This window comes from Taudactylus pleione, unplaced genomic scaffold (genome assembly GCF_031769625.1).
Source record: "Taudactylus pleione unplaced genomic scaffold, aTauple2 ptg000194l, whole genome shotgun sequence".
Lineage (NCBI taxonomy): Eukaryota > Metazoa > Chordata > Amphibia > Anura > Myobatrachidae > Taudactylus > Taudactylus pleione.
Window position 1 is genome coordinate 471,955 of NW_028284596.1, and position 23,191 is coordinate 495,145.

The 23,191-nt window shown below is 47.2% G+C and overlaps 1 protein-coding gene across 3 annotated transcripts in view; it reads left to right on the forward strand.

Annotated features, from left to right (window-relative positions):
- The first annotated feature begins 206 nt into the window (after window positions 1-206).
- FHOD1 (formin homology 2 domain containing 1) overlaps window positions 207-23,191 on the forward strand; it is a 118,152-nt gene continuing 95,167 nt past the window's right edge. For all 3 annotated transcript variants that reach the window (XM_088476768.1, XM_088476770.1, XM_088476769.1), the window contains exon 1: window positions 207-553. In XM_088476768.1, coding sequence (XP_088332894.1) covers window positions 389-553 — 165 coding nt within the window. In that variant the 5' untranslated portion in view covers window positions 207-388. The remainder of the gene's footprint in view (window positions 554-23,191) is intronic.

Genomic DNA, 23,191 nt, shown 5'->3' on the forward strand with positions numbered 1-23,191 from the left:
ACACAGTGACAGTCTCTCTCCCCTCAGTCACACAGTGACAGTCTCTCCCCTCAGTCACACAGTGACAGTCTCTGTCTTTCCTCAGTCAGTCACACAGTGACAGTCTCTCTCCCCCCAGTCACACAGTGACAGTCTCTCTCCCCTCAGTCACACAGTGACAGTCTCTCCCCTCAGTCACACAGTGACAGTCTCTGTCTTTCCTCAGTCAGTCACACAGTGACAATGTGTATGATATGCAGTAAGCAGTCTCCAGTCTCTCTCTCTCCGCCCCTGACGTCACGGCCCCGCCCCGGCACCCGGTGAGCAGCGGCGGAACTTGGCTCCGGGCTGTGTGTGGAGCAGTCACCGGGGAGCCCGGGCACTGAGCGGTCATAGCACAGCAGCCGCCATGGCGTTGATTGCGTGCCGGATCCAGTACCTGGATGACATGGACCCCTTCATCTGCACCAACTTCCCGGAGCCCCGGAGACCTCCGGTGTACAACTTCCCGGAGACAGCCCCGCTGACCGAGCAGCTGCCGGCCATACACAAGCTGCTGGAGGCCCCGCTCAAGGTACCGGAGACCGTCAGACTGTGAGGGGGACAAGTGTGGTCCCTGCATGGCACAGTGACCGGGGGCTGCAGCAGTCAGGCTGGGGGGGGGGGGCATTATTATGGTTACGGGGGATCGCAGGGGGGGGTATTATGGTTATGGGGGATCCCAGGGTGTGTGTGGTTATTGTGGTTATGGAGGATCACAGGGGGTGTGTGTGGTTATAGGGGATCACAGGGGGTGTGTGTGGTTATGGGGGATCACAGGGGGTGTGTGTGGTTATAGGGGATCACAGGGGGTGTGTGTGGTTATGGGGGATCACAGGGGGTGTGTGTGGTTATGGGGGATCACAGGGGGTGTGTGTGGTTATGGGGGATCACAGGGGGTGTGTGTGGTTATGGGGGATCACAGGGGGTGTGTGTGTGGTTATTGTGGTTATGGGGGATCACAGGGGGTGTGTGTGGTTATTGTGGTTATGGGGGATCACAGGGGTGTGTGTGGTTATGGGGGATCACAGGGGGTGTGTGTGGTTATTGTGGTTATGGGGGATCACAGGGGGTGTGTGTGGTTATGGGGGATCACAGGGGGTGTGTGTGGTTATTGTGGTTATGGAGGATCCCAGGGGGTGTGTGTGGTTATGGGGGATCACAGGGGGTGTGGTTGTTATGGTTATGGGGGATCACAGGGGGTGTGGTTATTATGGTTATGGGGGATCACAGGGGGTGTGTGTGGTTATGGTTATGGGGGATCACAGGGGGTGTGGTTGTTATGGTTATGGGGGATCACAGGGGGTGTGGTTATTATGGTTATGGGGGATCACAGGGGGTGTGTGTGGTTATGGTTATGGGGGATCACAGGGGGTGTGTGGTTATGGTTATGGGGGATCACAGGGGGTGTGTGGTTATGGTTATGGGGGATCACAGGAGGTGTGTGTGGTTATGGGGGATCACGGGGTGTGTGTGGTTATGGGGGATCACAGGGGGTGTGTGTGTGGTTATTGTGGTTATGGGGGATCACAGGGGGTGTGTGTGGTTATTGTGGTTATGGGGGATCACAGGGGGTGTGTGTGGTTATGGGGGATCACAGGGGGTGTGTGTGGTTATTGTGGTTATGGGGGATCACAGGGGGTGTGTGTGGTTATGGGGGATCACAGGGGGTGTGTGTGGTTATTGTGGTTATGGAGGATCCCAGGGGGTGTGTGTGGTTATGGGGGATCACAGGGGGTGTGTGTGGTTATGGTTATGGGGGATCACAGGGGGTGTGGTTGTTATGGTTATGGGGGATCACAGGGGGTGTGGTTGTTATGGTTATGGGGGATCACAGGGGGTGTGGTTATTATGGTTATGGGGGATCACAGGGGGTGTGTGTGGTTATGCTTATGGGGGACCACAGGGGGTGTGTGTGGTTATTATGCTTATGGGGGATCACAGGGGGTGTGTGTGGTTATTATGCTTATGGGGGGTCACATGGGGTGTGTGGTTATGCTTATGGGGGATCACAGGGGGTGTGTGTGGTTATTATGGTTATGGAGGATCACTGGGTGTGTGTGTGGTTATGGGGGATCACAGGGGGTGTGTGGTTATTATGGTTATGGGGTATCACAGGGGGTGTGTGGTTATTGTGGTTATGGGGGATCACAGGGGGTGTGTGCGGTTATTGTGGTTATGGGGGATCACAGGGTGTGTGTGTGGTTATTTTGGTATTGGGGATCACGGGGTGTGTGGTTATTATGGTTATGGGGGATCACAGGGGGTGTGTGTGGTTATTATGGTTATGGAGGATCACGGGGAGTGATTGCAGGAGGTGGATGTTTATTATGGGGGGATAACAGTAGCTGGGAGGTTATTATGGATATGAGATGATTGCAGGAGGTGGAAGTTTATTATGGGGGGATGACAGTAGCTGGGAGGTTATTATGGATATGAGGTGGAGGTTTATGATGGGGGATCACAGTAGTGGAGGGGTTATTATGGATATGAGGTGATTGCAGGAGGTGGAGGTTTATGATGGGGGATCACAGTAGCTGGGGGGTTATGCTTATGAGAAGATGGGTGTTTATTAGGGGGGAATCACAGGAGGTGGGGGTTATGGGGGGAATCACAGGAGGTTTGGGGTTGTTATGATTATGAGGAATCACAGGAGGTGGGAGGTTATTGTGATTATGGGGAATCACAGGAGGTGGGGGATATTGTGATTATGGGAGATCACAGGAGGTGTGGGAGGATTATTACGGTTATGGGGACTACACAGGTGGGGGTGGGTTATTGTGGCTATGGGGACTACACAGGCGGTGGTAGAGGGTTGTAAGGGGATCACAGTAGGTGTGTGTGTGTGTGTGTGTGGGGGGGGGTATTGTAGATGTTACCCTGCTCTGCCTAATACTGGGACTGTAAAAGTTATTTATGGCTCTGCAAGTCACTGCTTGAAGCTGTAATGTTTTCCACAGTAACGATTGGCTCCTATAGAGATGCCCCTCCGTGACCCTCCCACCCTACAGCCCTTCAATCCCATATAATAATCCTCTTCTGGCAAAGCCTCTTCTGTCAGTGATCTGCAGGCTCAGTCCTTATAACCCCCCCCCCCTCCCAAGGAAAGGGGGTGGGGGGCAGCAATAGCACACTTGTGCTTCCCAGAGGTGTGCAAAATAATAAATATCAAGGAGTCCCCCCTTATCAGAAAGGGAAATGTGCGCACTCCAAAACTTTTGCTCATTAAGCTTTAATGAGCTCTGCAAAATTCTGTTGTGCTTTGTGCCTTTAGCATCCCGGCATTGGTCTGCTCTCCCTAATCCGCTCCACAGCTAATCCTTGCATGCATCATAGTCCTGCCAGGTGAAAGGGTTAAGCTGTGTGTCTGGGAATATAGGATCACGCCCTTCTTCCATATATGTGTCTATCCCAAATTTAGCTGAAGTAACTGTTGGCAGGCATGGCGCAGTCTGGATCCCTGGAACATACCTCTCTCCATGACCCTCTGCTCGCTCCTCTCTACTTTTTACTAAAATCCCTTCTGGCTCCTAAATTGAGTTTGCAGCCTCCTATGGAAATCAGGCCCTACTCTTGCTTATATTGCACGTTGCTTGTACACCTGTTACTACCCGGGCACCCTGGTAACTGGCTTTGTTCTGTGGGACCCACCTTGGGGGGGTTTCGGGCACAAAAGAGTCTGTAGAACAGGTTTTGGTGAATGGGCTGCAGCCGGGAGGATTGTGCTCAGGTCCCAGGTGTGAGCTTCCCTTACAAAAGAAAGTTTAGGAATGCCTGGCCATGTGAAATCTGAGGTCCCAGTGAGTCATCCCCGATGGGGTAACTGACTAACTGCTCCGTCACAGTCTACTTACTGTTCATACGTTAATATGTTTTTTTAATTCCTGAGCTTCTATATTTTTAAACTTGTTTTTTTTATTGTTTTTTTTATCCGGGTCGTTGGTTAGGTTTTTCCATTGCACATAAGTCGCTGCTCCGCACATTAGGAAACCAGAATGGCTGTAAGATTCATACACGGGGTGTGGTATGATAGATAGACAGTTAAATGGTCGACACTGTCTAGATAGACACCGGATTTTAGACAGACATTAGGTCGGCAGGGACAAAACGGCGACACACTAGAGGTCGACATGGAAGAAGGTCGTCATGTTCATATGGTCGACACAGTCAAAGTGCCAAAATGAAAAATGGTTGACACACGTTTGTTTTTCAAACCCTTATCTTCACCTTAACCCTCCATCCTGGTGCCTAACTTTAACCGTCGGGGTTGGTGCCTGACCTAACTGTCCCTTCTAGTGCCTAACCCCCCCTCTCCTGGTGCCTAACCCTAACCGTCGGGGTAAGTGCCTAACCTTAAACCTGAAAAAGAAAGAAAATAAATCAACGTGTCAACCATTTTCATGTCGACATTTCGACACTTCACCATGTGTACATGTCGACATTCTCCAATGTCGACATTGGGTGTGTCGAAATGTTGTCCCTGTCGACCTATTGTCTAGACAATGTCGATCTTTTTTCATGTAGATCTATAGCCCGGATCTCCCATACACATGCTCTTTATTTTGTACAATGTAATTTACTTTGGGCGTCTCGTGCGATCATTGCCAAGTGACTGTGGGGCTTATTCAGTAACGAGGTGCTTAGTGCGCACCTGTTTTGTAGCCCACAACAACAATCAAACGTTTGCTTTCGTCATATAAAGCGAAGTATAAATGTGACTAAATCTGATTGGTTGCTGTGGTTCCTATTACATTGTGCTTTCGTTAAATATACTGATGTGCTAATTGCTTTATAGGGTTCTGCCACTTTTTACTGCGCAGTTGTCCTGCCCCATTGAGTTTGCAATTTCATAACTGCACCTGTGATACAGATTATTGCAGGTTTTTTAGGTATAGTTTTGTTGCACCCATACAAAGGTGTGAAGGGAGCTAGCACAGACTGACCCTATCTTGCATTATTGATGAACACTGCTGCAGAAATAGAAATGACTTTGTTTAATGGTATGAAAAGGACTGCGCTGGAGGAATCCGGGGCCTACGTCGCAGTTAATGCTTCTGTTGTTTATTTTCCCCTCGCTGTTGTGTGGCCGCCAATATCCGCAATGTACTGTGTTCTCTACCTGTCAGCTGTGCATCCCAATAGCACAAATGTTGACATAATGCTGTGTATTATTGTTACCCCGCCTCACTCCTGTGAGTTTTTGTACGTTGTCCATATTATATATCCTGCTGGCTTAATACTAGATTTGTAACATACTTGTAACCTGTGCATACGTAATTCCAGGCCCATCGTTACGTGTGATGAACGCCTGAATGGGCTAACGCACATATCTAATGCAAAATGTGCATTTTTATATTACGCGGACGCGAGGTGAATTTCTGTGCTCTGCATTACGTTGTCGGAGGCGCACGATTCCTAATGTAGGAGTATTGATTACTATGCACATGTTTCTGCTCATTTGAAAGGGATATTTTTGTAGAGCAATAGGATTATTACATTATATTCAGTTGTTTAGCCCTGCTGCAGCTCCCGACTAAAGTGACGGGAGAAATCCTATTGTTTGTGCCGATGGGCCCGAGTGGTGGCGGCGTCTATTATTTCTGCTTGCGCTCTACCACTGAAAGTCTGGATTTTGGGCAACCCAAACTCATCTTTATGCGGCTAATCTCGGTGCATTTGGGTGCAAAAACAACTGAATTCCCCCCTTGCTGCAAGAGAAGAGTAGCATCAGCCGTAGATTGGAACCATTTCTCCATGCATTTATTAATATATATGTGGTTTAGGGATGGGACAGCGACCGCTTAACATTACCATCGTCATGTGACCATCAATGTCCTATAATCCCATTGGCTGCAAAATATCTGTGTTTTTGAATGGCAATATCGGAGTCTGAGACTTGGATGACATTTATCGGTGGCCTTTCTGTGTTCGGCTGTGGTATACGAGATAGACAGTAATTAGTTAGACACCAGATGTTAGACAGGGAAAAAAGTTAGACACAAACAAAAGTCAGACACATTAAAGTTAGACATGTAAAAAGTTTGACAGGTACAAAAGGTCGACATGAAAATGGTCAACACAAAAATAGTTGGCAATTTTTTTTTTAGCCCTAATCTTCACCCTAACCTTCGTTCCTGGTGCCTAACCCTAACCGTGGGGGTAAGTGCCTAACCATAACCCTCCAGTAAGTGCCTAACCCTGATCCTTAAAAAAAATGTGTCGACCATTTTTGGGCCGTTCTTTTTCATGTCGAACTTTTGACCCTGTCGATCTTTTGTACCTGTCTAACTTTTTACATGTCTGACTTTTGTCTGTGTCGAACTTTTATCCTTGTCTAACTATTAACTGTCTAACATCTGGTGTCTATCTAGACATTGTCTAACTAATTACTGTCTGTCTATAGTCCGGAACCCCTGCGCTCTCAAGTCTGACTTTGCTTTCAATTAAAGAGGGGAAAAATTTGGCAGCAATTATCGATGGCAGGACAACAGCAACCTCTCAAGACTGTTTGCAGAAATATCGATCGGCCTCAACTAACCGGCAAACGTTGAGGGTGATTTCAGTTCAGCAGGAGTTGAATAGCGCCGGGAGGTTGCTATTCAATTTAGCGCGCTGTTAGTTCGACTAAAGGATTTCTTCTCACACCCTCCGGAGGGTGCAAGGAGAAAACAGACTAAAGTGCCGTCACATTCGTCGGAGAAAGCGGGTTCTCGCGACTAAACACCCAGGGTAAGTCGCAAGGAACGGTATTCTCCATCTTAACTTGTAATAGTCGGACTAAACAGCGCGCTGAATTGATTAGCTCCCCAGGACCAACTTCCCGGCGCTATTCAACGCCATCTGAATTGAATCGCCTCCATTGAGGTTCGAGAAACCATGCGTAGCGTGTATTAGCCAACAAGGTGTAAAAGAATGAGACTAGCACTAAAGTAGGAGTAATTGATCCCTATAGCGTAGAGGTAAGGTCAATTATGTCACTGTAGATGGCGTGGTACTAAAAAATGGCCGCTATGGATGGTAGGACTACCAGGTTGGCTAATCCTTTTTGTACATACTCTCTGCTGTGTCCACCGTCGGGACCACCACGGAGGGGGATTGCTAGTGCTGTTTTCACAGTAGCCAGTCCCAGGCCTGCCAAAGAGGTGCAGCCATTTTCCCATGTTGGTTTGGCCTCATCCTCTTCAGTGGTTGCAAAGTGGGCCTGATATTCGCGACGCGGCATGCGCTCGGTCATGTGCCCTAAGTACCAGGGAACTAGCTTTCTCATGGCATTCCTGTTCATCATCTGCTGCCCATTAATGTGTTTGAGTCTAGTCTGACTGTTCTTTATAGGGATCGATGATCCCCACTGCAGTATGCCGCTGCTGCGTCCGCCATGCAATAAATGCACTGTCACTTGGGCGAAAGATAAACTCCTGTTTCTATGTAACCTTCAGTATAGAGCTGAGCATATCGGTCCTTATAGGTAACCTGTAGCAATTACACCTGCAGAATTACAATTCCTGGTAATGGAAGGCGAAATCATTTGCAGTTGTCCGGTGCATACCTACCTATTCTAGAATTGCACCATGTTATGTTATTATACCCTTATGACATAATCTGTTATTTGCTGGGTTGGCAGGGATGCATTAATACTTGTTGCATAGTGTGATGTCCTGCTGCCTCGCACAACAGTCATAGGATACAGTAATTAGTGTATATAACAATGCATTGTCTCCCTAGTAACATTAATGTGTTGTTTTCCTAGTACAAATTAAGCCCGTGTAGCTTCTACTGAAATCTGCAGAGGTGCATTGTGGGTCCGCGAATAACTCATTATCGGTGGATGCAGAAATGCTCCATTGTCTTAATTGACCTGTTCTGTGGAAATGGGATCCCTTTGTTTGTTTTCTGGTTTCTTTTTCGGGACATCTTGTTCCCGAGAACCTCCAGGAGAGTCTACGACTCACTTCCTATTGTGACTGCCGAATATCCTGCTCCCGGGTCGCTGCACTCTTCTGTCAGATTTACTCATTTGATAAATTAATGGGGGGCCGCAGAGACATTACTCAACCAAGATCAACAGAATTAAGGCCCCCATACATCAGCAATTGATTGCAGCATTCGTGCAATTTGCAGTCGATTGTGTATAAATATCTTTCCCTTTTTCAATTGATTGTGGCATCTCTGCAATCTGCAATCGATTGAAAAAGGGAAAGATTTTTTAAACACAATCGATTTTAAAATGCACGACTGCTGCAATCAATTGAGACTGTTCTTTGAACGACTGTAAATGTCGCACACTCATTTTGCCACACTCGGTTGTCTGTCCGCCTCCATCAGGGAGGGGCGTTTATCTGATGAATACATGTCTGTAAAACGCAAAATAGCAGGGTGATCACGCTGGTCTCCGAGACGCTGATCTAGGTTACCGTTCTGAAATAATACAATGTGTTTGTCTCGTTCAGAGATTACGACGTATTTTATAAAATACAGATCTTTCCTGTATATTATTCAGCTCTGGGCCTGCGAGCCGTGAGAGCGCGCGCTGTTACATGGCAGCACATTAAAAAAACAAACCGCTTAGATACAGACCAGACTGTGCTAGAAGCACCAGAGCAGAGAGCGACACCTCAGGCAGGGTAGAGGAACTGCACGGGTTGTGACGTGCAGGGTGCTAGAATTATCACTATTCTCTCTCCTGTTCACCACAATTGGACTATTAGGTGTCAATCCTATTATTTGCGAATGGCGAGTAGTGAGTTTTTCTTGAAACTCACACACTTCGCAGCAAAGCGCGCTCCCGAGAATTCTCCAATCCATTTAAAAATGCCTATTTGCACTACCATCAACGGAGGGGTGCGAATTAACTGCCAAATGAGATCCTGGACCCCCCAAAATGGATAATTTAGTTAGCAGGACAGTATAGAAGGCTGTTTGTGGGCATTAGGAAGGTACTGTAGGTTTTTAAATTATTATTAAGTTTCTTATATAGCGCAGCAAATTCCGTTGCGCTTTACAATTTGAATTAACATTTTACTGGGTTGTAAAATACATACATACATACATACATACATACGTAAAAGACATACATACAGGTAAGTGTCAAAAATGTGTGAAAATGATAAAAAAAAAAAAACTTTTTCGTTTAAACTCAAACAAATTAAACGAAAAATGGAAAAAAATAATAGGTAAAAGGGTGAGTTTGGGGTACTTTGAGGGTACCTTGAAAAATTTATTTTTTGGGGGATTTTTTTTTTTTCTTATAAAAACAATTATTTTTCAACTTAAAAATTATTGTAATTAAATTTCGGGATGGCTAAACTAACGGAAAGATAGATTTTGGGGAAATATGAATACAATTTTTTTTTTTATCACAAAAAAATGACTTGGAATTATTGTACTAATTAAGCTAATTGGAAACTTCCAAATACCTAATTAGTCATTAGGAGGGTGTCCAAGGGGTTCAGCACGGTGTCCAGACAGTTTAACTTAATAAAAAATATTTTCCTTTCCATCTCTCACTCTCAGGGAGGTGCGAGTGGAAAGTTGCGAATTCAGTCTGACTGATTCAGTGCGAGTTGCTAATTGGATTGCAAAATGAATTTGCTATGCGAATTCGAAGTGAAAATAGCAACTCGTAATTTGCACCTAATTGGATTGATCCCCTAAGTCCTACTCTAGGGAGACTGATCTCAAGAATATGGGAATTTACATATTTAATGTAACCTGCGCCCAAGAGTTTACCCCCTTTATATTATTCAGCTCTGCAATACACATGGGTTGACCTATCAAAGCGCGAAACGCGTGTTGTCACCAGAGATGCAGCTCTCCCTATTTATCTAGGTGCTAACACCGGTGGTAGCAGTGCTATTCCGCGCCAGTGCTAACTTTGCCAGGGTTTCTCTGGCAATAACTGCGCCATGGAAACGATAGGGAAGACTGCTAAGATTGTGCCGCAACCCTTCTGCTTTCGCCATCGGCAGGAGAAAATCAATGAGAAATTGCTTCAGAATTAAAAAAAAAAATGAATTTCAAAAATTTTCTTTCAATTTGTATTTTTTTTAATCTACTTTTTTATTCTGCACCGTAGTGGTACTGAATCTGGCTGTCGGCTATGGCCTTACTCGTGGTGTAGAAATGCACGCCGCTAATGTATGCATAGAATCAAAAATACAACAGCAAGCAATTTGTTGCGGTACAGATTTGTCCCTGTTCGCTGGGCTGTTTCTTTCCAATCATTTTCTTTTCTTCACGTACAACAAGGCGCAGTTAGTGAATGCCATAAAAAGCCAGTGAGAACATTTTTAGGAAGATAGTTGTAGTTCCAGACAAATTGTGCAAGTTTTGCATGACAACCTCAACCATGTATGTGTATAACACGGCGACCGACCATGAGTAGGTGACTTGCTGCATTGATTTGTAACTGCAGCAAAATGGCCCCTGTCTGCCGTCCGCCTGATAATCGCTTCCATCTGTTCTGCATAACTGCTCTGGTCCTAACAACAATCTGTGTGATGATTCGTCATGGTTATTCACGCGTCTACAGATGTTTTGTAATACTGTACCACAGTTTTACTTTTCACTAAGAACATTATTAGGGGATTTCGAAACTTGTTTTGCTCTATTAGAACGTGTCCAAAGCGATTGCTTCATATTAAAATAGAAGTAGATGAAACAGATAAGACTGCAGCTGTGCCTCCCTTTATACTCCCCCCACCCATCATAAATGTTTTACACCTGTTATAATTCCAGTGTTTGAGTCCCGGTCTATAAAGTGGGAGCCACGTGCTTTTTAAAGAATGTAAGCTCTTTCGAGCAGGGCCCTCTACCCCCGTGTGCTTCTACCTACTGTAAGTTAATTTATCTTACTCCCCACTAGGGCAACTAACACTTGGCTGCTTATGTGGGCGTAAAAGTCGCTAATATAGCAATGTTTATTATCCATGTCCTGTATTGTATTGTAATGTAAGTCACTGGTTAGTTATTTGTCTGTGTACTTTGTAAGGCGCTGCGGAACACTTGTGGCGCCATATAAATAAATTAGAATAATAATAATATTGAGGCCTTTTAAAATCGCTGAGTATTGTATATACTGAAGGATGGTGACTATTCTCGCAGTGACTGCGTCATTTCGTGTTGACGAATTACACCACATTGGGAACATGTCTTGCTGTATGTTTATCTGGCATCTTAAATGACCGATAGGGTCCAAGGAGCTTATTCAGACCCGGTCGTTGGCTCTAGGAGCTCGCAACCGGGTCGATGTTGCTCCAGTACGCATGCGCGAGACCCGGCTAACGACGGGTGATCCGTCGTTAGGGGTCTTGTAGCAGACGGGGCGAGCTGTCGATGTTGAGTGACAGCTCGCTCCGTTTGCTGGGCGGGCCGGGGGCGTGCCCGGCCAAATGGAGGCGTTCCTGTTGGAACGCTTGCCGTTTGGGGGCGGCCCCACTGACATCATCAGTGATGTCAGTGGGGAGCTTCCTGCTCAAACAGAGCAGGAAGCTCCCTGGGGCTTAAGGTTGACGAGACCCTACCTTAGGGTCTCGTCGTTAGCCCCGATGGTCGCGATGGTCTTGACCATCGCGACCATCACCCTTAGCGGTCGTTAGAGCTGTGGGTGTTAACCCACAGCCTAACGACCGACATGGAGGCGGCCGTTCAAGATGCAAGCGGCCGCCCTGTTTCAGAACGACCGCTTGCATCCTACGACCGCCTCTGAATGAGGCCCCAAGTGTGCCCGGGCCGTCATTGAACCTATTTTTTTCAATCTCCCAAAGTACTTCGGCGTATTTACAAAAACCATCTGTAGTTCTGGAAATAGGGTTCCTTTTTATAAAAAATGTGGAATTAAAAAAGTAAAACAAGAAAATAGACAAAAGGCCGTATCCAATTAGACGCATTGAAGCAAAAAGTTAACGTTGGAAGTGTTTCCATAATTCGGGGTTTTTGGTGCGATGTTTTCGCATCTTTTGCAACGGTCTTGTCCTCTGAAACTCACTGAGGTAGATGCAGTGCAGAGCGTTACAAGTTACACTAGTCCTGAGGTAGATGCAATGCAGAGCGTTACAAGTTACACTAGTCCTGAGGTAGATGCAATGCAGAGCGTTACAAGTTACACTAGTCCTGAGGTAGATGCAATGCAGAGCGTTACAAGTTACACTAGTCCTGAGGTAGATGCAATGCAGAGCGTTACAAGTTACACTAGTCTTGAGGTAGATGCAGAGCGTTACAAGTTACACTAGTCCTGAGGTAGATGCAGTGCAGAGCGTTACAAGTTACACTAGTCCTGAGGTAGATGCAATGCAGAGCGTTACAAGTTACACTAGTCCTGAGGTAGATGCAATGCAGAGCGTTACAAGTTACACTAGTCCTGAGGTAGATGCAATGCAGAGCGTTACAAGTTACACTAGTCCTGAGGTAGATGCAATGCAGAGCGTTACAAGTTACACTAGTCTTGAGGTAGATGCAGAGCGTTACAAGTTACACTAGTCCTGAGGTAGATGCAGTGCAGAGCGTTACAAGTTACACTAGTCCTGAGGTAGATGCAATGCAGAGCGTTACAAGTTACACTAGTCCTGAGGTAGATGCAATGCAGAGCGTTACAAGTTACACTAGTCCTGAGGTAGATGCAATGCAGAGCGTTACAAGTTACACTAGTCCTGAGGTAGATGCAATGCAGAGCGTTACAAGTTACACTAGTCCTGAGGTAGATGCAATGCAGAGCGTTACAAGTTACAGTAGTCTTGAGGTAGATGCAGAGCGTTACAAGTTACACTAGTCCTGAGGTAGATGCAGTGCAGAGCGTTACAAGTTACACTAGTCCTGAGGTAGATACAATGCAGAGCGTTACAAGTTACACTAGTCCTGAGGTAGATACAATGCAGAGCGTTACAAGTTACACTAGTCCTGAGGTAGATGCAGAGCATTACAAGTTACACTAGTCCTGAGGTAGATGCAATGCAGAGCGTTACAAGTTACACTAGTCCTGAGGTAGATGCAGTGCAGAGCGTTACAAGTTACACTAGTCCTGGGGTAGATGCAGAGCGTTACAAGTTACACTAGTCCTGAGGTAGATGCAGTGCAGAGCGTTACAAGTTACACTAGTCCTGAGGTAGATACAATGCAGAGCTTTACAAGTTACACAAGTCCTGGGGTAGATGCAATGCAGAGCGTTACAAGTTACACTAGTCCTGGGGTAGATGCAATGCAGAGCGTTACAAGTTACACTAGTCCTGAGGTAGATGCAGTGCAGAGCGTTACAAGTTACACTAGTCCTGAGGTAGATGCAATGCAGAGCGTTACAAGTTACACTAGTCCTGAGGTAGATGCAATGCAGAGCGTTACAAGTTACACTAGTCCTGAGGTAGATGCAATGCAGAGCGTTACAAGTTACAGTAGTCTTGAGGTAGATGCAGAGCGTTACAAGTTACACTAGTCCTGAGGTAGATGCAGTGCAGAGCGTTACAAGTTACACTAGTCCTGAGGTAGATACAATGCAGAGCGTTACAAGTTACACTAGTCCTGAGGTAGATACAATGCAGAGCGTTACAAGTTACACTAGTCCTGAGGTAGATGCAGAGCATTACAAGTTACACTAGTCCTGAGGTAGATGCAATGCAGAGCGTTACAAGTTACACTAGTCCTGAGGTAGATGCAGTGCAGAGCGTTACAAGTTACACTAGTCCTGGGGTAGATGCAGAGCGTTACAAGTTACACTAGTCCTGAGGTAGATGCAGTGCAGAGCGTTACAAGTTACACTAGTCCTGAGGTAGATACAATGCAGAGCGTTACAAGTTACACTAGTCCTGGGGTAGATGCAATGCAGAGCGTTACAAGTTACACTAGTCCTGAGGTAGATGCAGTGCAGAGCGTTACAAGTTACACTGGACCTGAGGTAGATGCAGAGCGTTACAAGTTACACTGGACCTGAGGTAGATGCAGAGCGTTACAAGTTACACTAGTCCTGAGGTAGATGCAGAGCGTTACAAGTTACACTAGTCCTGAGGTAGATGTAGTGCAGAGCGTTACACTAGTCCTGAGGTAGATGTAGTGCAGAGCGTTACACTAGTCCTGAGGTAGATGTAGTGCAGAGCGTTACACTAGTCCTGACTATCATGCACAGTCTGGCTGGCGTGCTGGGAATTTGGATGGTTGTGGTCTGATATTGTGGTAAGATGTTTGCACCTTTCTTTTGTGGGACTTGCCCCAGTGACATAGGGCAGATGTACTAAGCTCTGGAAAGTTATAAATTACAAACCAATCAGCTGCTAACTTTCATTTTTCAAACACAGCCTGTAATGTGACAGTTAGGAGCTGAGTGGCTGGTGGTTTATCACTCTCCAGTGTATCACTTTCCAGAGCTTAGTACATCCCCAATGTGAGATTAGGCCTATCTGTTCCTGCACAGCCCTCCTGCCTGATTGCACCAATGGAGAATCCTTATCAGAGGCCTGAAGCCTGCAGAATGGTTACTGATACCGTCTGAGGCGGCTTATTCATAGAAACCTCTCTTTGTTCTTCTCTTTCTATTATAGTGCAAATGTTGACACAGATTTCTGACCCCCTCATAGCTCCTCACATATAACTGGGACTGCACTGGAATCTTTCTTTTTACATCAGAGTAAATAGATTTTAGAGGTAATACTATTGCACCATTCTATTCCCCCCCCTGTATTGTGTACTCCTGTACACTTGGGACCTGATTCAGACACGGTCGCTAAGTTGCGCTCGCTCTGAGCGATTTTCGCCCCTCTGTGCATGCGTATAATTCGCAGTGCGGGTGCGCAAGCCAGCCTTTGCGATCTGTTTTTGGTTGCTCGTAAGCCACTATCAGGTCGCTGCTTTGTGTGACAGGTAGCGCCGTTTGTGGGTCGTAACCGGGGAAGGTGCTTGTGAACGGGGGAGTGGTGTTGCGGATGCAGGCGTGTCAGGCCGCCAAAACGCTGATTAAAGGGCGTGCATAATTAGCAGAGTAGCGTCATTGTACACGTCACCTGCATGTATTCCAGCCAGCGCTGATCGCTGGGCTTGCGGCGGGTTAAGGCAACCCCAAGGGCTGCAAGCAGCTCCGATGGCTCGCGATTTTCCCGATTTATCCTACATTTCCCGGAGTTGACGTGTGTTGCGAGTGGCAAGGGGGCGTCTTTATACACTTGCGAGCGCTCTTTGCCGTAGCTTGCTAAAACATCCTTACGCGATGCAGTGCGAGCACTTCATTTACATATCCGGTCCATTTTTGCCAGCGAGCGGCCGCAACTTGCGAGTGGGTCTGAAATGAATGATCCCCTTATACAGATGTCCTTCCTCATCTCTGCTGCAGTAGCGCCAAAAAGCCCCTCTCGGGACGCCCGTGCTACTCTGCTAGTGCTGGGCATATTTTTTGCGTCTTTTGTCGAAAATGCGTCTTAAGTTGCAAAAGTGATGAGACGAGAACACACCAGGATACTGAGCTGATTAATTTGATGTGTGACACTTTTATATATCTGTGCGCGACTGAGTCAGATGTTTTCCCACACCAAGTTCCGTTTACAGACTAATGTCGCGTATCCACTACGCAACTAGGGAAAGACAGTACGATTACTACATCATAATCGTACCGTCGTTCCCGTCCCCTGCAGTTCCTACACTGAACGATCAGTCGTTCAGTGCAGGCGCCCGCCATCATCCCTGAACATGGCCAATCTGTCGTTATCGTCAGACTGACCGGCATTTTCAGCGATGATTGATGTCGGAAACGACCAGCGGGAGCGCGCATCGCTGGTCGTTTCCCACATTATAGTGCACGATTACGCTCATTAATATCTGCTAGTGGATACGCGGCGTTAGTCGCACACATACATGTATATACAAGTGTCGTGTATCAAATGAATCAGCACAGTCTCCTGGTGCGTCCTAGTCCCATCGCATTGTGACTTAGATGCATTTTCGGCAATAAAAGACGCCTGACGCTAGCAGTCACACGGGATCCGACGGCTCTTTCACGCCAGGCGTATCTGCGTAGCGTATTGAGGCTAGATGAGCAAGGACACACCTGTAGTTACAGTAGCTTAGGCCTCCAACATGGGTTTGCTGTAAAGTAATTAGAGATTAGTGGGATGTTATGCGTATTAGCCAAGCCTATCTCCCTGGGCCTTCTCTAATTCTAACATTGGGGCTGATTCAGAGCCGGACGCTCTGACCAAAGCGCTCGCTCTGAATCAGGGCCCTCCTCCATTAAAATGGAGCGTCCTCCTGGATGCTCATATAGCTGTGGGTCACCACCCACAGCATATACGAGCGTCCAAAAAGATGGTCGCGATGGTCTTGACCATCGCAACCATCGGACTTGCGATGGAGACCCTGCGGTAGGGTCTCGCTGCCGCAAGCCCTGGAGTGATTTTGGCTCTATCAGAGCCAAAATCACTCCCACTGACATCACTAGTGATGTCAGTGGGGCCGGCTTCAGACGGTAGGCGTTCCCATGGGAATGCCTCCGTCTGGCAGGCACGCCCCCGGCACGCCCACCAAAGGGGGCGTGCTGTCAGTCACCATCGTATCATTCCAATGTACATGAAGGCGCCGCAGTAGATATCGCCATTTCTGCCGTGGTCCCTCTATTTACGACAGCAGCCACAACCCCCATAGGTTTCTACGGGGGGGCTGCAAATCTGTCAGACTTACCAGGCTCCGGGAATGCGAAGCAATACATAACTTGGCCTGGCAGCAAACGCCAAGATGGCTGATATAGAAAGTAAAGTGATCTCAGGTGCGGTCATTTTACCTTACTGATCGCCGGGATGATGGGTTCCTATTGGACCCACTGGGCCTGATTCAGAGCCGCTCGCTCTGAATCAGGGCCCTCCTACCTAAAAATGGAGCGGCCTCTTGGACGCTCGCATAGCTGTGGGTTACCACCCACAGCTTATGCGAGCGTCCATGATGGTCAAGACCATTGCGACCATCGGGCTTGCGACGAGACCCTGCGGTAGGGTCTCGTGGCCGCAAGCCCTGGAGTGATTTTGGCTCTATCAGAGCCAAAATCTCTCCCACTGACATCACTAGTGATGTCAGTGGGGCCGGCTTCAGACGGTAGGCGTTCCCATGGGAATGCCTCCGTCTGGCAGGCACGCCCACCAAAGGGGGCGTGCTGTCAGTCACCATCGACAGCACGCCCCCTTTGGTGCGAGACCCGGAGCGACAGCTTGGCTGTCGCAGTCTGGGTCTCGCGCATGCGCACGACGGAGCTCCCTCCGTCGTGCGCATGCGCAGTGGGGAACATCGACCCACTTGCGAGCGTACTGCCGCTTGCGAGTGGGTCTGAATGACCCCCCATTGTCCTTCTATAACATCAGTCCTACGTCTCAGACAAAGGTTACAGGGATTTGGCTCCGACACCTAGTTCAGAGTATTTGCATTTTGCTCATTAATGCTGCTGGGGATCAGCTGACACCAATTCTCTGCGTCAGCGCCAGAACGTATAGATCAGCGCCACCCAATGGCCACATTATTAAGAGTTACAGGATGTTTGATTAGTATGCAAATAGTATTGGGGGAACATAATGTTTTTTGTTCCAGATATTCAAGGTCCCTCATTGTATGCTGTATTTTTCTGTACGATGCATTTAATCTGATATTTTCTGCCAGTACGCTATAACATTCATACATTGTTACATATAGATCACCTAAACCACTCTGGCATGCTAGGACTTGTAGTGCCACAGTAGATGGGCGGGTCACTTATATGATAATTACCACACTCCATCACAGCCATGATGATTGGAGAAGCGACAAGTTGTCCTTGTAATGTATTAATTACTACTATCTGCAGGAAAGTTAGCTTTTATTGAAACTAAAGCTTACTGATGGGCTTTAAAGAGCCGCTTTTCCCACAGTTAGAGGCCAGCACCAATTGTCAGTATTATGTACACACTGGTGTTAAACTTCTACCTTCTACGATACATTTCTCATGCAAGTTAAGCGATGTGGTAATTAGAATTTGCACATTGTTGCGTTCTCCCGTGCGTTTCACCTGTGTTGCAATGCAGCGGTTTTGGACATGCGTAGAAATATTTACGTCAGCGCAGCGCAGTTTGTGTCTTTTTGGGGTTTTTTTGCCTACGTTTTAGCAACCAGCAAAAACCCATAGCAAAAGCCAGTCTGTGCGCAGCCTGACAGTCACACCGCGCCTGACCCCATCACCCCACTCTGTCAGGTATTTTACTGTAATTAATGGCTTTTGCAGCTCATATTTAATGTCCTTCCTAATCTCCTGGGAATGCTAATCGTTTCCAGCACTGCAGCTTTTCATCATCCACAGAGGGTTAGTCAGCAGAGACTCTGGGGCTGATGCAAGCTCCTTTGCCGAGCGTATCTTGCGTGTTTTTCGCTCTGCAGCCGAGTGTATACAACTTCGGGCGATGAAGATTCCCGTGCAAGCTGAACCCATTTTCATTTGGTGCCCAGAGGGGCGTAACGGGGCTGTGATTGGGTGCTTTCATGTAGGCTGAGGTCAGAGAGGGCGGTCCAAGAGAATTTGCAGACTGTACGGAATTGTGCGTACGCGTAATTACACCGGCTTTCAGACACCTCTTTTGGGGCAGGTGTACGCTGGTGATGCTGATGTACAAATCTGCATATGGGGAGATTTATGCATAATGGGGTTTATTTTTCAATTGGCGAGGATGTTAATAGCATCGGGATGTTTGTCCCGGACTTATTTAATTGTAGTCTGACTATAATCGGTCGGGGAATGCCGGTTCTCACGACTTAACGTGGGTGTTTAGTAATGTGAACCAGCATTTTCCGAATAAAGTGCCGACCGTGAGGCTGTTAGCGCCGGAAAACAGTCTCGTGGGCCGGCCATTTAGTCGGGCTAAAGCAGTGGTCTCACAGGGTGCGCTGAGAAATCATTTAGTCACCTTAGCAGCGCGCTAAATTGAATAGCTCCCGGAGCTCGCTCCCGGCGCTATTAACAGCGCGCTAAATTGATTCGTCCCCTTAGCTGGAAAGAAAGTAAGTAACTTTGAACCTTGGTGACACCATGCTGCACTACAGGGTTGGAAAATGTAAAATGTTCAGAGAGATTTAGATTTGGGAACGGCGTGTCCAAATTCTAAATTGCAGTGTAATAATGAAGCTGTCCAGCATTTGTGGGCTACATGCAACAGCAGGCGGTATTTAACCTGCATGCAAAAGTAACAATAAATGTATTTGCCCCCTGTGTATTGCAACATGACTTGTCCACAGGCAAAGTAACTTATTTTTTTTTTGCTCCCAACTCAGAATCCGTAAGGCGCTCATCCACTAGCAGATCAGGTAACGTCAGTACGATTACGACATCATAATCGTACCGTCATTCCCCATCTCCTGCAGTGCCTACACTGAACGATTAGTCGTTCAATGTAGGTACAATCTGTCGTTATCGGCAGATTGACCGGCATGCTCAGCCGATGATTGATGTCGGAAACGACCAGAAGGAGCGCGGTATCGCAGGTCATTTCCGACATTATAGTGTACGATTTGTGCACAATTAATGAGCAATTGCACGATTATGATGTCGTCATTGTGCAATCGCTCATTAATATCTGCTAGTGGATACGCGGCTTTACTCGTATCGTGCCTATTTGCACAACTTATCGGAATTGCACACAGCTGCTGCCTGCAACTCTAGCTCCAATGTTCAGGGTACCTGTGTATTGTAATTTTGTCACATTACCGATGCAAATAAGACTCATATTTTGTAAAAAAAATCTGTATCGAGTCTCATGGCGCAGCTTAGGTGCAAAGTCCATGTCGCCAGGTGGGGCTATTTAGTGCGATTTGAGGATAGTTGTATGTGGACAGATCTGTATACCCCGGTCAACTTGAATCTCCAAGCCCCCTTCCACTGGTCCCATAGACATCTTGAATCAGCTGGAAGCCTGGTGACATCAGGAAAGCGGGCAAGCGGTTAAATTTGGCAGGTTCTCTTAATCAAGGAAGCCGAACGCCTTAGTTAAAGTGATGGAGGTTCCTAAATGAGACCTGATTGGACTGTGGTGCAACACATGAGTAGGTGAGGGGGGTTATGTTACATTAATAACTGTGATTGGACTAACCCCAATGGATGCAGCTGGAACTGGCATGTAACCCCCAGGGGCTGGCATTGGACCTGTAATATAAGGACTTTGCAGTGTGTAAATCCATCTGGAAGGACAGGTGTGGACGTTGCGGCTTCTGCCAGAAATCGCGATTATGTGCAGAATCTTCACAGCGGGAATAGGCTGTTGGCGAAGAATTGCAAAATCCCAAAACCTAATGTTTGTACTCCATTTACTGACATTGAGTACATGTCAGCAAACAAGGATTAAATCAAAGAGGATTTTATGCTGTGTAGTCAGGTTCAGTTTCGTGATACGTAGGACGCAGACACACAAACGGCTAATGACTGTACAGTGGAGGCGTTTATGTCCGACCGCTAGGTGCAGACGGATTATAGCAGGTGAGAAACCTTAACCTTAGAGGAGTAATGGCAGCTGGGACGGCACTTACTCTCCTCCTCCTGCCGAGTACACCCCCCGACAGCTGTTGTCTAATAACAGCGCAGAGACTATTTATAACGTACGAGGTAACCGTTCCTGACCTGGCTCCTGTGATGTCACAGCGATATTTCTGCGTGTCCTCTCCGTGTCCCACCTGGGAATGCATTGTATAGGTTTTATAAGTATCGTAGCCAGCCTGGGACTGCTCATTTAAAATGAGAATACAATGGTGGCGTAAATCTACCTACAGTAGTATCAGGAAAACGTATTGCATCAACAGATTTCTATTACGGTAAGTGATAATAGGTAGCCCCTTTGTGACTCCTATGAATGGATCTGGACTCCCAGCAGATTATCCGTCACCACAACTTTACTGTACTTTGTTATATCACCTGTATACTCTGAAAGTCATTAAAAGTTGCCCAATGCCTGCTCACATATTTCTATGAAGATCACGCACACATTCATAGCTGACTTCTGTGGGTAAATAAAATGCTTTATTTGGAGACGCAAGCTGTACCGAAGACTTGGGACTGATTTACTAACCCATGGTCTGTTGAAGCTGCTGATGGTCAGCGACTTTTTTTAAAGCCGCAATGGAATAAGGACCTCATTCAGACGCGCTCGCAAGCGCTGAGCGCTCGCAAGTGGGTCGATGTTTAAGCCCTGCGCACGCACTGCCCGTGCACAAGCCCTGGAGCGAGAGAGAAATTCTCTCGCTCCGTAGCTCACTACAAAAGGGGCAAGCTGTCGATGTTGATCGACAGCTTGCCCCGTTTTGTAGGCGTGCCGGGGGGGGGGGGTTTCACAAACTGAGGCGTTCCTTAAGGAACGCCTGCCGGTTTGTGGGAGGCCGCACTAACATCAGCATCGATCAGAGCAGGAAGCTCCCTGGGGCTTGCGGTTGCCGAGACCCAACCTTAGGGTCTCGTCGCAAGCCCCGATGGTCGCAATGGTCATCTCGACCATCAACCTGGTCGGTCGCTAAAGCTGTGGGTACACAGCCTAGCTAGCGACCAGGAGGCCGCACTTCAAAACCCAAGCGGCCGCCCACATTAGAGCAACCACTTGCATTTTGCGAGCGCCTCTGAATGAGGACCTAAATGCTGAACCTGGTTGCTGCTTTAAATCCATCGGTCAACGCTGCCACTTATTAGTGGCTTTGACAAACCCTAGCCATTTTCTCTTTGCAGAAAGACTTGGATTCAATGGGGGCAATTCAATGATTTTCGCCCGCGGCTGTTAGCAGCGGGTGCCCGACGGAGCAATTCAATTGTTGGTCCGATTGGGTGCCAATGCCGCAGGTGCTCAGATTTCCGCTCGCACCCTCCTGAGTAGGCGAGCAGAAATGCGAGAAAAGTCAGTAGTTCGGGCACCTTTTAAACCAGGCGCTTTTTGGAGTGGCTTGCGCAAATACGCATGAGCGCCCAAGACAATTTAATATCGCCACCGGAATTCGTGGTCGCCAACCTTAATTTTGTTGTGAGCTACTTTAGTTAAATGAAACCTGATAAAATTGTAGAAAAAAAATCTGGCTAATATTAATAACCGAACAATTGAGGTAATTGAATGAAAATGAAAAAAAAAAAAAAAAATTTCATAGAAAACATCAATACATTTAATTATTACAGTGATAGTGTTGTAGTTTGTAAATAAAATGTAAGCACAGGCGCATTTCACTGCTAATTACCGGCTCCAAGGAGGTACGTGCAGTAGAGAAGCAAAAGATACAGTATAGGCAGGGCTGCTGTGTGATTTTCCGGCAGGGCTGGGCGGGATTCACTCGCTCCGCCGTAGCGTAGACGCCGTGGGTGGAACCACAGGGAAGCACGTCAGGTGGTTGCTGTAGAGGCTGCTGCAATAACCTGACGTGCTTCCCTGTGGCGTCGACAACCACGGGGGAGCACGCTTCAGAGGTCACTTCCTCCTAGCTTACTCGGCAGTACTGCAGCTAAGGTGAGCTACCAAAATGAAGACCGTGAGCTACAGGTTGGAGACCACTGCTTAAGGCCAATGGGAGATTTGCGCTGTGCCACCCTCGTCAGATTAGTCTGCCTCCCCGCAGACCTGAGGCGCGCTGGGAAGATTACATAGGTGCTACAGTGCAAAACACTGTAAATGAAGTACGCCGTATATGAGGCAGGAATCCATTCCTCATCCTTCCCCGTCGCTCACTGACTGGATTAGTCACCGTCCATATTAGCAAACCGCCTTAATTCACACTCAGCATTCACATCTGCTCCGGGTTATGTCTCTGGTCCGTGCCAGTTCCCATTTTAGTTGCTCTCTGGCAAGGGATGCACGGTTTCAACAGTCTGGCATCTGATTTAAGAAGATGAGGTCCCTGGGACGGGGGGATGATTGGCCTATCTGGGCACAGGGATTTGGCACGATCATGCCGTGAGGCGGATAAGTTTATAACAGGTAACTGTTTACATGTCATCATGTAGTTGTTATTCCCAGAGCCTAAAAGCTCCCCCAGAGTCCTAGTTCTAATAATAAAGTGCGGTCTCACCAGTCTGGTGCGTACTGATGGCGTTTGGCAGATCTGCAGAGTATTATTTATTCTGTATCGATAATAACGCCCCTATATCAGCCATTGTTCTTGTTTATACACCTACTGATCATTTTGGGGCCACACAGTCAGCCAAGCTTCCGATTAGCCCATGCTGGCGCTGATTTCACTGTAT